Source organism: Balearica regulorum, chromosome 2 (assembly GCF_011004875.1).
Source record: "Balearica regulorum gibbericeps isolate bBalReg1 chromosome 2, bBalReg1.pri, whole genome shotgun sequence".
Lineage (NCBI taxonomy): Eukaryota > Metazoa > Chordata > Aves > Gruiformes > Gruidae > Balearica > Balearica regulorum.
In genome coordinates, this window is record NC_046185.1 from 38,019,242 (window position 1) to 38,035,576 (window position 16,335).

Here is a 16,335-nt window from a genome sequence, read left to right on the forward strand (position 1 = left end):
CAAGGTATGTGAGACGAAGTAATGTGTGAACAACAGAAAAGTGAGTAATTTAGAATGAATCACTATTTTACACTCATATAATCGTACTTAAAATCGAGCATGCTTGTAAAACAAAAGAATAAAAATGCAAAGAATTGCTGGCTGCCCAACACTTTTATATTTCACTATGGACAGCTTGTAATTGTAAGCTGTGATGGCTAATAAATCATCTTATTTTCTGCAGAATAATAGAAGAGCACCACATATTCTACCACTGTAAAACATTTGCTGAATATTAGCTTTTCCTTATCCAAAGCCGGGAAGATGTCAAAAAAAGCTCCTTGACAAGGCTAACATCCCAGTCACAACACAATGAGCATGGAAAGATGCTTTCTTATGAAAAGACATGAAGTGGTATAAGGCAAGTAAGCAGCATCATTAATTTTAGGTGTGACCTATACAGATTTATTACAGTACAATTCGATAAGGATCTGCATTTTAATTTGGAGGCATAATTTTCTAATACTTTAAAGCAATCACCATAGCTACACCCACTGCAACTTTTAAAACAGTAATAATCATTGTAGAGACACATCATTAGATTAAATGACATGTTTGTACATCCATAACATGGTTAAGGGGAGTTAGAAACTCACCGATAAAAGCGCTATCCGATTCCAACAGTGAATTTTTCAAGAAATCATTAGATTCATTCCTGAACTACAAAAGTGAAACAGAAGACATGCAAATTCAGATGCCTCAATACCTTTCTGGGGCCAAATTATAATTAATATAAATTAATTGCCAAGCTTCTGCAAAGCAAACAGCAGCTCTACGGTGTTCTGTACTATTCCTTACTTTATGGCTACAAAAAACCTTATACATTTTTAAATAACTCATGTTCTCTTTAAGCATTAGGGGTTTTTTCTTTTCTGTAGTAATCCCATTTGCTGAAATTGCCTACACATGGCAACCATTGTGGTGATTTGTGTAACACTGACATTTCCATGAAGAAATACATCCTCATCGCTCTCCTTGAGTTTCAGAACAGTCAGGACTAGGAAGTGAGCTGTGTGCCTAAAGGTTTGTATGAAGTATTGATCAAATGAAGAACAATTCCTTATGTTTCACTTATACTACCACATAAAATCTTTCATAAGCGCTAAAATAACAAATTTTTTTCGTACTAATAACAAGCACTAAGAGTATTACTTCCAGGTCATTGCCTAGTTGCAACCACTTGTTACAGAAATTCTACTATGGAATAATTTGTGCTGAAAACCACTCTGAAATCAAAGCAGGAGAAACTCTCAGAGGAAGCAGAACAAGAGAAAACTTTTTTTTTTTTACTGCAAAGTATTGCTCTGAAGAAGAATTTCAGGCAATAGATTACAACTATAAAATGTATTAAGGTGATTTTTTTTAAATAAAAAACGTTTTATTTCTGTGTGTAGTTACAGTACTATCCTTGAGGCTAATGGCTTTGCTCTTGCACAGTCTTCCATTTTGTATGGTTTCACATTCCCATGAGACACAATTGATCTCTGTTATTCTGTAGTTTGGGTTAGTGCAGAATTCCAATTTGATAGCACTTTATTTCGCTCTTTTCACCAAGTCAGAAAATAAGCATCCCATTTGAGACAGCGGATCTAATTATTGACTGCTACATGCATCACTTAAGCCACCTGAATTCAGAACAAATGCTTCTGGCTTGGCTTTTTCTACTAATTCCCACCCCCAGCAGCAATCTAACATCATACGAATATAAATTAAGTACAAATGAATATAAAAGGAAGGGAGTTAAAGAATCAAACTATCTCTATATACAAAGATAAGCAACTTGACATGCAAGTTTAAAGAAGCTGCTATTCATTGTATTGACAAGCAAGAGAAGTAAATAAGCTTGCTGTCTTGTTACTTAAGTGTAATTCCTCTCTCCAAATCTGTGAAAGACAGTATTTCTCACACTTGAAAAAGGCAAAAGTAATATAATAAAAAACTTGGTTTATTCTTACCAGTCCCATGGTTTGTGGGCTACCGCCAGAAGCAGAATCATCTGGAACAACAAAAGCCACATAGACAAGGACAAAACGAGAGCACTGACAAAAACAGTTAATATGAAAACATACTAAAAGTTTTATCATCATATTTGTTGTGGGTTAACCTGGCTGGCAGCTAAAACAACCACACTGCTGTTTGATCACTCCCACCCCCAGTGGGATGGGGGAGAGAATTGAAAAGTAAAAAGAAAAAAAAAAAAAAAGGTAAAACTCATGGGTTGAGATAAAGACAGTTTAATAAGACAGAAAAGGATAATAATAATAATAGAATATACAAAACAAGGGATGCGCAGCATCCGAGTTCACCACTTGGAATCAATGCCCAGCTAGTTCTCGAGCCAAACCACCTCCAGGCCCACCCCCCAGATATACACTGAGCATGACATCATATGGTATGGAATATCCCTTTGGCCAGTTTGGGTCAGCTGTCCTGGCTGTGTCCCCTCCCAGCTTCTTGGGTGCCCCCCGCCTTCTCCTTGGCATATAAAGCTGGGGCAAGAAGAAGGAAGGGGGGGGGCAGGGGGACGGACGATGACGACAACGTTGGGAGTGATGGTGTTTGTCTTCCCACGTCACTGTTACACATGATGGAGCCCTGCTTTCCTGGAGATGCCTGAACTGCCTGCCTGCCCATGGGAAGTGGTGAATGAATTCCTTGCTTTGCTTTGCTTGTGTGTGTGGCTTTTGCTTTACCTGTTAAATCGTCTTTAACCAAACCCACGAGTTTTCTCCCTTTTACTCTTCTGATTCTCTCCCTCATCCCATTGGGGCGGAGTGAGCAAGCGGCTGCATGGGGCTCAGCTGCTGGCTGGGGTAAAACCATGACAATTACACACATTGTAATGAATATTGTTTAAACATTTGAATACCGTGTTTATTCCAGTTTCCTTACGTCAATTTAAGTAGAATTAGAGAAATCAAACAGAACTCAGTAGTATATAATTTCTAAGAACACTGAGCATGTGCAAGTCCTTCTTAAGGCTGGATTCATCAGCCTCTCCCAAAGAGCAAACGTACTTTTCACACTAAAACAATATTGTTCATTGCTAATAAAAATCAATTGATTCCCATCTTGTTCCAAACCTGATTTGTTATCCAGAAAAAGGAAGCATAACTATTTTTGTGGGTACTGAAAACCAACATTTCAAGAAGATATCTCACTTCATTAAATGCTAAAATTACACTAAGTTGTGTTCAATTCTGAAAAAGTTCTCTATACTGCAACAGTCAGAACTACTTTTGTGCTATGTTTACAACAATATTGTAAGCACTTGTTATGGAAAGGTCATGCCCAAGTGTTGACTGAATAATGTAAAAACCACCAATTTGTGGGAAAGCAGCATGATTTAAGCCATCAAAGCAACACTTTAAGGCACAAAAGGTTGCTGCATGAATACTTGGGTTTTCTCTTCTACCCTCTTATGTTTCATTTGTTGGTACCTTAAGATCATTATTATTTGAATTACTGTATCTTAAACAACATCCAGTCACACAGCTAGCAAGAAACATTTTTTCATCATATGTTCTGCACACTGCTGAATCCTAATGCAACTGGAACATGGTACTGAGAAAACACACCAGGTTAAGTAACTTTAGATGAAAAAGAATTTAAACAGAAACCTACTTTCCAAAGTGCACCAAAGAACACAAAGCTGATGGCCTTCTTACTATAATAAAGATTATCCTCCCCTCCCTAGCATAAGTATTTTGGTGTTCTTGCCATCATCTCCACATGTTAAATTTTATACATGTCACATTTTTCTTATATTAAAAACATTTGTGAATTAAAAAAAGAAAAAAGAGTGGAAGTTAATGGTATTCAGCATCCCAGTGGTTACTAGTGCTAAACTGCAGCACTTTAAACTCCATCTGAACTTCAGAGCTAGTACACAAAAAACCCTAATAATGGGGAGAAATCTCTTTATCAATTCTTGTTTAAATTTGCTATGATCCAAGTAGGAAAAAAAAATGTATCAAATTTCAACAGAGAGCCAAAAATGAATTATTTCTTCCATAATTAGGGATCACCTGAACCATGTATTTCCTGACTCCCCTTTGGTTTTTGCCATTATTTTTAGTGGTCTACCAAGAGCTAGACTGAGAGAGTCTGCAGTCTTATTTATATGTAGCGAAACTAAACATTACAACAGTTTTGTAGTTAAAACTCAGGGATACTCAAAAAAATATTTATTCTATATTCCAGAGAGCAGCTTGCCAGGAATAGGCATGTTTGTGTAGCTAAACAGTCGTATTTATATCAACAGAACTCAAGATTAATGATGTTCTCCCCTAGGGGGGACATCTCAACAATCAATCTGAATAGCATGGAGGATTCCTTGTCACAATATGTTAGATCAAATCAGTCTCTCCCAAAAAGCAAACATACTTTTCACACTAAAACTATATTGTTCATTGCTAATAAAAATCAATCATTTCCCATCTTGCTCCAAACCTGATTTGATTCTCTTGGCTTCTGTCAGGGTGTAATAATCAGAGCAGGAGACTGCAGAAAGCCCCAAGCGTGAATGTACACTCAACATGCTAAGCACATTGCGTTTGCAGCTTTCAAAGAGAGGTTGACCTACGCAGTGATCACTTCACAGAAGAAACTACTTGTCTAAGGATAAAAATCTCAACTCTAGAGAGCACAGACAACCATCCTGAAAGTTAAACTATCATCCCATGCATGCTGGAAATACAAAGAAGCAAAACTGAAGTTACTCCTCTTATTTGGTTTAAGTCTTCAAACAAAATATTTAATAAGACAGTTTTTTATTTCTTGCACCTCTATCTAGCAAACTTACTCAGCATGCAGCTGATCTTCTGTCTAGCATCAAAAACCATAGCACACGGGCTGTCACTCCTCCCAGACTGACAACCAGCCCATTCCCGATACGCTACTCCAGTCAAGCAGAGCCCAGCACTGCAGCACAACAACATCAAACCTGCTCCCGTTCGTATCCCTCCTATCCCCCAAAATAATCATCCAGAAGTCTGTAAAAGACTGCCTTATTTATAGAGACACAGCAAGCATTTAAAACATTTGGGACCTTTAAAAAAATCATTAATTTCTCAGGTTAAAGTCCCACTAATAGTCCACATATTTCTTTTTTACATAAAGAGGGGAGGAAAAAAAAAAAAAAAGGCATATCAGAAGGAAAACAGCATATAAATCATGTAAGGTAAAGAACACTTATGCATAGCGTGGGAAAACAGGTAAGCTTTTGCCACTACAGTCTAATAATACAATATTTCACCCACGGTACAAAAATACATAGTGCTTTAATTAATCAATCTTTCTGCCTTAAATCAGACAATAAAACCACTCATCCATTTTTAGTGAGAGGAAGATGATGAACCTGTCTCTGAGGAAAATAAATTGGAAATAAAGAGATACGTGGCAACGAATTAATTCTCTTGTTCAGTACACAGTGACAGACTATAAAGTTAAATGATGTTGTAAAGCAGTAGGAGAAAGACAGGAAGAGCTGCTCAAGGATCCTCTAAAAGCATCAGTGGAAAATAATTTTAAAAATCAACTGTTTGTCTACCAACTGATCTAAATTGTCCAAGCAAATCCCTCTTTAGGTTGTCACTATGTAAGCCTGCATTATCCATTTAGTATTAGCATATGTCTAAAATGACTGCTTGTGCTTAAAATTAATCAAAAAGGCAAATTTGCCTTCTAGCTGCTGGAGGTTCCTCTCCAGATAACATTAAATTAAAGTCTTCTCAGACTGGTCTATTGAAAAAATATTCTAATGGCAGAAAAACAAAGTCAAACCCCACACAGATCTCAGTTGAAGCTAGGGAATTATTTTTCACCATTTCAGTCAATCTCAAAGAGGAAGACTAAAGACAACCCTATATATTTTATTTAAACATTAAATGATATTCAATAGCACGTAATTAACACAGAAAGTGGTATAGATATGCTTGTTTGCAACTGCGATGTTATGTTATCCATAAGCAATATTGCACACATTGCTTCAACACCAGCACATCTCTCCAAGATGGAATAGGAATCATCTTTAACACTCAAGAGGGTACCAAACAAAAACGCACTGCAAGTAACTGTCACCCTTCAAATCTTGCTATCAATTTTATTAGTTTTACTTACATAACAAGTAACACAAACAAGCCTCAAAACACAACCCACAATAAGAAGAGGCATTCAGTTTTTCTAAAGCAGTATGGAGAGGTATAACTTATTTTCTTGTCATATGTGTTCGGTGGGTTTTATGCCAAACTTTCACCTCATCTTTAAAGGCTAAAAAAAAGTCGAAGGAGCAATCTGAAATTGCCACCGATGTCTGTGGCAAGAGTGGGTCCTGCAGGGGTGGCTACTGTGAGAGGATACCAGCAGCTGCCCCGTGCCAGGCACTGCCGGTACCACAACAGACCCACTGCAGGACACAGCTGAGCCCAGTCAAGCTTGTGGTGCCTCTGTAAAAACATATTAAGAAAGGGCAAAACAAAGCACAGCAGTGAGGAGTGAGGACAAAAGTGTGAGAAGCAGCCCTGCAGACACAAAGGTCAGAGCAGAAGGAGGGAGGAGGAGGTGCTCCAGGTGCCAGAGCAAAGATTCCCCTGCAGCCCCTGGAGGATACCATGGTGGAGCAAATGGAAAAAAAAAAAAAAAATTAATCCATTAAAAGCAGACCAAGGTGAAGACAAACTGGCTGCATTTTAACCAGTTCACAGTTTCAAAGCCATCTACTTCCTCAGTGAGAACTGAAGAAATGCCACAAGGAACTTACCTGCTTTTATCACATATCAGCTCAAGAGTTTTACTGCTCTGTAGTTTTCTTTAAGAAACAGTAACCAAACTACTTTTCTCTTGCATTTTTCTGAAGTATGAAGCACTAGTTAAATTACTTTCAGTGAACTAGAGAAACAGTGACAGTAATTTAAAAAAAGGCAATTTTTTAATGCTTTCCATTATGACAGAATTTTATGGTGTTTTATTGTTTTGTACTGCAGTGCTGACATTGAACCTGAAAGTAATGAAACTAGAGCTGGTGGTTTTTAATTCTTATCAAACACAAAACAAATAAACAAAAAGCACTGAAATGATCTTAGACCATTCATTCCTTACCTTCTGTTTCTCTCCTCATTCTCATTCTGTCAAGTTTCTTCTGCTGCTCCCTCAACAGTGCCTGCTGCTGAATCTCTAGAGTCTGGTCATCTTTTGGAGGATCAGGATACATGTGCCTCAAGCCCATACGTGTTTCAGAATCTAGAGCAAAGATAAGACATTTAAATCTTTCTCCAAACCAACATTTCTGAAAAACATCTTTAAAGAACTACCTACAGATACAAAGTCATAAAAAACATTAAAAATAATGCTGACAATGGTCAACAGGATGAGCCACTTTACGAATGATTTTACAATTTTACTATATTAAAAAAATATTTTCTGTTACATGAGAAACAGAAAGTTACACACAACCATAATTTATTGGTGGGTAAAAAATATCAAATTCACTCTACTTTCAGTAGCATCATAATATCAAACACATAGGAAGTTTAAGCAGCAAGGACTGGAAGCTAGGCGAGCGCTCTGGTAACTCAGCATTACGATGCCGTGAATTGTGAGCGCTTGTAGAAATGACCACACAGAGAGGTGTACACACACACACAAAACACTGTCCACAGCATATGGTGTGTCTTGGCAGTAGCTGTGAAGAGGCTGATTTTTATTTTTGCCTTTAAATCCTGAGCAGCATGGAAGATGAGGGAAAAGGACAGATGTTTCACTGCCTTGCTTCATCAATAACAAGAAGATCTACCTGCCTTTGTATTTAAGTTCATTAAATTCCCAGATATTCTGTAAGTTGACAGGATCTTGTGTCTCCTTTGACGAAGGTCGCCTTACTGGAGCCTGCAGACGAAGCCTGGCCATCTCAAATATGTCCTTTGGATTCTTCTCTCTCCTCCTGCTTGAAAGGTTTGTAAAACAAGCAGAATATAATTTAACACTGTAATATCACAGAGTTGCATGGAAATATAATATTGATAAAGTCACATCTTTTATCCTTAAATAAAGCTATCAAAACAGGAAAATAAATGTGAAAGTAATTACACCGCATATTATGTTATAAAAAGGGATAACCTACTTAAAATAAAAACAAACTCATATTTTATGGAGTGGAACTAACACTGATGATCTGATGAGTCTTCTCCAACTAACTGGTGTGATTAACTAATTCATTTTGGAATTATTTTTTTTTAATAAAAGGGGTATGATTTTCAAGAAGTACGTACTTCCACAGCACTATGTTATCCATAAGCATACTCATCAGCAGTAGTACTGCAGTCTACAGGTACAAATTATGTCCCAGGAAAAAAGGTAATGAGATAAAATTCTGTCTTAGACATCTGCTTTGGACCACTCTCCAAGACAGAGTATTGCACCTCCAGTCTTAGCACTATAGCCATTCTTACGCTACACTTTTCCAGGATTCTTGGAAAAACTCCATATACATTAAAAAAAAAAAAAAAAAGAAAACTTTGTATACAAGTTCTATCTTTATATTTTCATTTCACTCATGTATATTAGCCAACTAATACTAGCCACTAATACACAGTAGTTCTGAGCTCCTGTGTAAAATCTAAACTTTTAAAATTGAAGATGACATTCCTACCGTGCAATCGGTACATCATCATCACTGGCCACATTTAGCAACTGTTCCTGCAGTCGCCTCTCTTCACTACGAAGCTGTTTCCTCATCTCTGATAATTCATTTATCACATTCTTTCTTTCCTCTGGAATTTAACACAAATAATTTAAAAATAAAGAATGTCAGAGACACTTTTCTGCCTACCTCATAAATGTAAGGTGAAAAAAAAAAGATAACTGTTAATTAAAACAAGGATTATACAAACACAAGGATTGCAGCATTTCATACAGTAGAAATTAGGTCAGTTTGTACTGTCAGACAGCAGAAGGACCAGATCCCCCTGAACAGCAGAAAGCAATCAAAATTTCAACAGAAACATTTTGCTGTATTTAAAAACAGAAAAGCTATGAAATACCAGCAAATGGATGCTGCCAGTAAGTAGCCTTATTTTGAAATTAGCAAATCTATACAGTCCTCAGAGTCCCAGAGGCAGATGATGGGAACTGAGGTGCTATCAACAAGCACACCACCTTTCTGTTTCCAGACTCAAAAGTAGGGTATCTGCTTGGTGCAGACTCTCCTAAAGTGTTCAAGAGTTCCAACTTCAACACTTACTTTTAGTATGTGCTTATGTTGACTTTTTAGACCTAGTGTGAGTCTAAGCTGTTTTTTTGCGGTCAGGACAGCATTCCTCCACAAGTTAGAACAGTTTCATAAATTCCTTGTTTTTCCAAATAACACACTTAATAATTTGATATTTTACTGACTTTTAGTCTTAGCCCAGAACCTATCAGGCAAGCAACATTTACTACCTTAAATCTTCAAACACAAGATTTAATTCATATGTCTTTATTTTTCTCATGACAGATGGTCCGAGTCAATCGATTTCCAAGAGCTGTACTAAGAACCACTCTGCCATAACTCGCCAGAAAGGACCCAGGTACTGACTGCAGGGGGTTAGCATTTGTAGGACATCATTTACTGTTACTGTCCACGTGTTATTTCTTTTATACTTGTAAAAAAGAATCAGAAGAAAAATTACTGCTTTCCACCCACATATTGCCAAGATAATTAACATATGAAGAGCCAAGGAGATCCTCCCTAGCATGTCTGAATTTTAAAACCACCAGTAAAGTACAAGAGGAATGAGCAGAGGATTAGGCAGATTAACAAAGGAAAGCAGAATTTCAGAGTTAGGACTCCAATGCTCTACACATCATTGGTCTAATCCATTACTGAGCCAATCCAACTCTTACATTTTGCAATGTTCTGGTCACAGTGGTCACCACTGTCCTGACTGAAAGATCCAACACTTCCCATGCAAACTATAGCATTATCAGAGCTTTTATCAAAAAAAAAAAAAAAAAAAAAGACGACACATAATAAAAGTGTTTTTATTTTGTATTAATACCATACTAGTATACTGATAATACCAAGACAGAGAGAACACCCACACAGAAATGCAAACTTTTTAAGACTATTCCTTTGCAAGCAGAAAAGAGAACCGTAACTGAGAACAATTTTGTTGTAATAGAAAGTGAGCTTGCAATGAAGACAACACCTACCAAAAGCACGCAACTGATTTCTTCTAGCAGGGACAGGTGGAGAAGGAACCCTTGGCTGTGGAGGATCCTAGCGATCATAATGAATATGAAATGTTAATATGTCAAAGGAAGAAAATATAGCAGATGTAAGTACATTTTATTTCCTTATTTTATGTCCAATTTACATTAACTACCACTACTTTTGGAAGACAGAATAGTAACCTTACAGGTTGTTAATGCTTGAGGTTTTTTAAAAATCTGATCTTTAAATGCATAAACCAAATTCCTATAATAATACCAATAAATCACTACTCAGACATCTAGACAAAGCTATACCAAGTACTGTAAAGACACAGAAATAAACTGGCCTTCCTCCAGAGCATTCTTTACATTTAGGGAAAGCAACAGTTTTAAATAAGGTTTAAAGTCTTACTTAAAATATTTTCTGAAACTGCACTATAAAGTATTTTGCAAAATTATCATTTTCATGGCAAATTAATTTTTTAAATTTTTAGTCCAGTTCGTACAGACAGTTGGTAAAAAACCCCACACTTCCAATAAAAAAAAGTCAGATGTGTAGCCTAAAATTCAAATATCATAGACGATTATTTAGTCTACTCTTCACAGGAGAAATTTGGGGGGGGGGGGGGGGGGAAGTCCCAGGGAAGATTAAATCAAGTGAAAGAAATGAGTGCTCTTAGGACCACTACTGCAAGTCGTTTGTGATGCAAAGAAGAAAGTGAAGCATTTTAGCGTATTAGGAGTTATAACCTTTTTGTACCTTCAAAAACATAAAACTAAAACAATAAAGTCTGTAGGTAGGAATCAACATTAAAACTTCACACCTCATCTAATTTATTCTCTGAGTGAATACAATGAGTTGCTAGATTAAACTTTCTTATCCTAAACCTTTTGATCCTTAGACCCTTGGTAAGCTGGGCAGCGTATGTACACTAAAAAATGAGGTGCTCATCTCTACACACCCCAAAAAAATTTCTTCAATACTTAAATAAAATTGAACATTACCTTTCAGAGTTACAAGACTGGTAAATATAAGGACTGTCTCCAGTTATTTGTGGTATTCCAGTAATAAGCGGAAAACATTAAAAACCTGGTAGGATTTCATTCACTGCACTGTCTTAAATAAATCAGTAAGTGTTGACTATAAAAATCATACTTGTGCATAGTAAGATAGATGGCTCTCAGCAGAGGGAATCCTTTCTTCTTTTCTTATTGATTTGTTCTGAAGAGCAGAAATGATGGGAGTAGGCTGCCTTGAAAACTGCAAAGAGGAAAGCAAGACTGAAACTACATTCCAACAGATTCTAAATAAAGTATTATTTTGGACAGCAAGAGTTTTGTTAATATTTTTCATCTGACAGAGAAATGCTTTTGTGTATCTTTAATTAATTATTTTTGTATTTAATTTGCTTTTAACTCTTAACCACATAAAATTATTGCAAAAATTATTTCACGTGATTTTCTTTTCTACCTATAGTAGTTTTAATACTCTTTTTCTATGATGCAGGTTTTTTTAATTTATGGTTAAGGTACGTATCTTTTTTTTTCCCCTCTAGACACTTCCACTGTATCTGTCCATTTTAGAGAAATGACAAGTAGAAATTTCTAGAAGAGAAACAGTTCTATAACTTACTTAGGCTTTGTCCATCAGAATTGTATATGTTGGAATTCTTAGATTATCCAGGTCAAAGGAAAAACATTATATTACAAAGTACATAATTGTTACATATCAACAGTCCTACAGTCCTCTAAATTATATAACTTTATTTGTATTTGGACCTCAGCAAAAGTGGGCCACGCTACTTCACAACAGATACAAAAACTATACAGTGCAGCTTGCTCTTATTTATCTTTTTTTACTATTTTTAACACGGATTTGATCAGCAAGATAAGTTTCTGCTATAGTATGTCTGATTTTTCTATCAGCTGTTCTCTGTGTGCCTGCTAAGCATACTGTAGCTTGATAAAGTAAGAGGGGAACAACAAAGAAGGTACACGACTAAGAAATCATGCAATTTCTTTAAAATTCAGTTATTTTTAAAAGCTATGAAGAAATACTTATATCTTAGAAAGTCACTGAAGCATACCATCTTCTTCTCCTCTTCCATCTTTTCTTTCTCAAAATATTGTCTAAGCTGTTCATCTTGCTTTTCTTCTTTTTCTTTTCTTCTTTTTTCTGCCTCTTTTTGCCTCTCTTCATCTAATCGAATTATTTCTTTATTTTTCAATCTTCGCTGTAACATAAACAGTATTAGTATATAAAAAAGACTCAACTTTAGTAAAGTTTTGCTTTTTTTTTCTTTGGCAAGTTAAAATTACACATCAAAGTGATCAGTATCAAATGAAAAGCATATTTCATTAGGCTGACTTCAAACATTCAAATTAAAAACTATGCCATGCAAATATTAAACATCTGCAGTCCTGGCTCTGCTAACATCATTTAACAGAATTCCTAATAACTTCAATAAACATCAGTTTGTGTCCCCAAATCTGCTGACAGTTAAGGCTAAGCTGTAGGAGACGTTTCCAAAAATTCCGATTCAAACAAAACATACTGCAAACGTGCACCACCCTATCACAAGCCCACAGAGAAAATTACCATCCAGTCTCACTTTTAGTCTTGTGTCTGTGAAAAGTGATGATACCAGTTAGCTTCCTACTCTATACTAGACCAGCTCTATTATCCAGAAGATAAGACTCATCCAACTAACTTGCTCATACTAGAGAAGAGAATCTAGAATACAGGCTAAGTGTTCTGACTTAGAAATCTTGAAGTCCTACACAATGAACTGATCTTTCATAATCCTGCAGAGTACGGAAAGATTTTTCCATCTCTGCCTTGTGTCCTTTCCCTACAATTATTTATGAGAATTTGAATTACGCAAATTCATTCAATTTCCCAAACCAGATACATAAAAAGCTTCTGGGTTTGAATTAAATCACAAGTTTACCTCCATGAAAAGTATTCATTAGATTTACTTGGCCTTCTTCCAAAACAAGCAGTTTTCTTATCTCAAGATATATCCTGGCCAATTTTAAAAAAGGCTTTACAAAATGTTCCTGTATAGCAACATTCAGAATACAAATAATTCCATGAGAGCTAGACTTAAGAGGCTAACAAAAAATTTTTTTTTTTTAATTCACCAATTTGACAAAGCTTTTTATTGGCCTCACAAACAATTTCCTTTAGAAAGGAGAGCACCACTGTCAATTATAAAACTATGCAATTTTTCTTAGAAGAATTAATAGTACTTCAAGTTGGTAATACACCATAAAGAGTGAGAAGAATGTGCTAGTTAATACTGACAATTTTCTACCTCTCCTCTGGCTAATGTAGACCCATTTCAAAACAAAGAGCAATTCACAGGACACTTCTCAGTTTACCTTCTTAATCTAGAGGACAAAGATTACAAAGGGTTAGTTTAGAATGCAAAAAGTCAAGGTATCAAAATACCACACCTCCTCCTCTTTCTTTCTCTTCTCTTCTTGTTCATCTTCATATGCTTTTTGAATTCTCATCCTCTGTTCAGCTAGTCGTTTTTCTTCTTTTTCTTCTTCCATTCTAAGTTTTTCTCGCTCTGCTTCTTCCCTACGTCTCTTTTCTTCGATCTAGAAAATAATTTGACAGTGTTAAAATAATTTTGTCAGTATTCAACTGTCAATAGCCATCAATAATCTGATGAACAACATTTACCATTGTGATACTCTATGGACTTTCGCAATACCTATTTGTGCAATCAAAGATGGCATGGAGAAACTGACAGAATTCTAGTCCTACGTTTCAGCCTCAGAATTCTTTTAAAATGAGCTGACATTTTACTATTTCTTTTTGGCCACTCTTTACTGAACCACCCTCCAGTAAGAGGACTAATTATAAATGCTACTAATAAAATCTGAGTATTTCCTAAAGCTTACTCTACTCCAGATGTGCTGGAATAACACTTTTTTTCCCCTGATTAAAAAATGGAAGAAGGGAAAACGAAACAAAAAAGACATAGCAATTATCTTTTTCCTTTCCACTGTAATCCCTCTTTTTTTCAAATTTATTTAACATGATAACTGGTGCATGCATTCACCTGCAGACGAAGAAAGTTCTTGTACGACTCCTGTCGTTTAAGATGCTGTGGAGATGGTGGTTCACCGAACACATTACCTCGAGCAAAAGGAGAGGTCTGTGCAAATGTAAAGCCTAAGGGAGGAGAGGGGGGGGGGAAAAGTTAACAGATAAAAAACAAAGCAAATTTAAGACAGCAAGCCTGAGTGAAGAAGCAGGAATCTGAAACACTTGTTTCAAAAGGTAGTTTATGACAGCCATAATTCAAGGCCATAGCTGGAAACAATAGCTGTGATTAAAAGTTCTTACATTGTCTGCTTAGAACACTGTCAAGGTTTTAACTGCTCAATTAACAATGTCCAAGCCAGCTGTCTTTTTACAAAATAACACCTATAAAAGTCATATATTCTACTGTCCAATCTACAATTTAATATCTAAAAATGTTACCTGTAAGTTAATTAGAATAGCAAAGACTTTACATCTCGTAACGTTACTGCTCGCAATTGCTCTGACTTAGCATACATAGCTTTTTCTTACGCTTATTCAATCTTTAAAACCAAAACATCCTAACAGAACAAATGTTTAGGTAAAACAGGCTTTGGTTTTTTGTAGCATCCATTGGTAAAACTGGCAAATAAAACTCTTAGGCACTCAGAAAATTGAAGTCTGCCAGTATAAAGTGCCTTCCGTACTATGAAGTTTTAAGTGTCAGGTGTCTTTCAGCCCTGAGTTATGCAAATATCATAACCATACAGTCCCCAAAGCTCTAGAAAGGAGGATTAACTCAGATACCATACAGGACAGCTTTTGCAGAACAGGATCCCTACAGGAAGTAAAGAAAGGAAGTAAATAAAGGAAAAGTAGAGTAAGTGGCGTTAACTTCTCACTTGACACAGCACGTTCTTCATTCATATCATGTCTGCTCCAAAGGATAGTGCAAGGACATGCAAGAGCTATAGCTCCACTGAGCTGAGACAAACACAGCGGTAGCTGTTCTCATGTCTCCCCTTTACCTTGCCCTATATGGTGATATACCATCCAAGTCAAAGCAGAAATAACACATATACTTATTCCCATAGGAATGAACATGCTCACTGCTACAGCCCAGCCTGTGGTTGCATAACCAAGTACACTTTGAGATTAGTACCATTTTCCTTACATGGAATCACTGAATACTTCCAAAATATACTTAAATTTACATGTGGCTCTTTCAGAATAGATTTACTTCACTCAGGATATATACTATGCAGAAAGTCAGAATAAAGCTTATATGCCATTTAAAAGGCATAGACTCAGGACATACATTACTATTGAACATATGAAGGAATGAACTTACTGTGTAATGGCTACTATCCTGCAAGTTCCTTTTTGAGGGGAAGAGGGGGACAGAAAAAACAACCCTAACCTACACAAAGACACTTTACTGCTCAACTATTCAATTGGAAGGTGCAAGACTACAAATTTGACATCCCTGATCTGCGCCACCTCCTGACCCCCAAAAAAGTGATCTACCTCTAACATTCTGCATTACTGCTTTATTGGCCTTGCCTGTTTCATTTCTTACTAAATGGTTAAATATACAGTGTATTAAGGAGAAAGAGCAAGAGGGGGAGCAGAGGGAACAAAAAAAGAAGATGCTACAGCTAGTGAATTGCAATGTTACGAAGTAGATCCATGCCCCAAACACCATGTAATACACAGAAGCGCAACAGTTCAAACAGGAGAAAGAAAAGCAGCATCTAAGCTGACTTGAGGAGATCACCACCCCATCCTGATCCTGACCCTTGCCCATCCCAGACTGGGGACGGGTCTGGAGTACCACATCACTCTCATTTAGATGCCTCACAAGACATAAGAAGAGAAAGAAAGAGGTATTAGTTTTTAAATAGGAAAATAAAATTTAAAAATCCCTAAAACTTGGAGGTGGACAGGGTTGCATATATATCTGATTTACCTGCAACTTTTTAGAACTTGTTAACCTAGTTACTGTACCAATTTCATCCTAACTTACAACATCACTGATCTGCAGACCCTCCTCCTCCTTTTATTCCATT

The 16,335-nt window shown here is 36.4% G+C and overlaps 2 protein-coding genes across 13 annotated transcripts in view; one reads left to right on the plus strand and one right to left on the minus strand.

Moving 5' to 3' along the window:
- Nucleotides 1-16,335, plus strand: part of ARFGEF1 (ARF guanine nucleotide exchange factor 1) — a 270,777-nt gene that overhangs the window by 109,731 nt on the left and 144,711 nt on the right. The window lies entirely within an intron of this gene.
- Nucleotides 1-16,335, minus strand: part of CSPP1 (centrosome and spindle pole associated protein 1) — a 65,557-nt gene that overhangs the window by 9,284 nt on the left and 39,938 nt on the right. For 10 of the 12 annotated variants that reach the window (XM_075743941.1, XM_075743937.1, XM_075743939.1 and 7 more), the window contains 10 exons: nucleotides 14,304-14,416; nucleotides 13,687-13,836; nucleotides 12,315-12,461; nucleotides 11,384-11,488; nucleotides 10,228-10,294; nucleotides 8,687-8,807; nucleotides 7,836-7,981; nucleotides 7,138-7,278; nucleotides 1,995-2,035; nucleotides 636-699 (listed from right to left, as the gene is read on the minus strand). In XM_075743941.1, coding sequence (XP_075600056.1) covers nucleotides 636-699; nucleotides 1,995-2,035; nucleotides 7,138-7,278; nucleotides 7,836-7,981; nucleotides 8,687-8,807; nucleotides 10,228-10,294; nucleotides 11,384-11,488; nucleotides 12,315-12,461; nucleotides 13,687-13,836; nucleotides 14,304-14,416 — 1,095 coding nt within the window. The remainder of the gene's footprint in view (nucleotides 1-635; nucleotides 700-1,994; nucleotides 2,036-7,137; nucleotides 7,279-7,835; nucleotides 7,982-8,686; nucleotides 8,808-10,227; nucleotides 10,295-11,383; nucleotides 11,489-12,314; nucleotides 12,462-13,686; nucleotides 13,837-14,303; nucleotides 14,417-16,335) is intronic. The other 2 variants (XM_075743936.1, XR_012833788.1) reach the window with 2 other exon arrangements.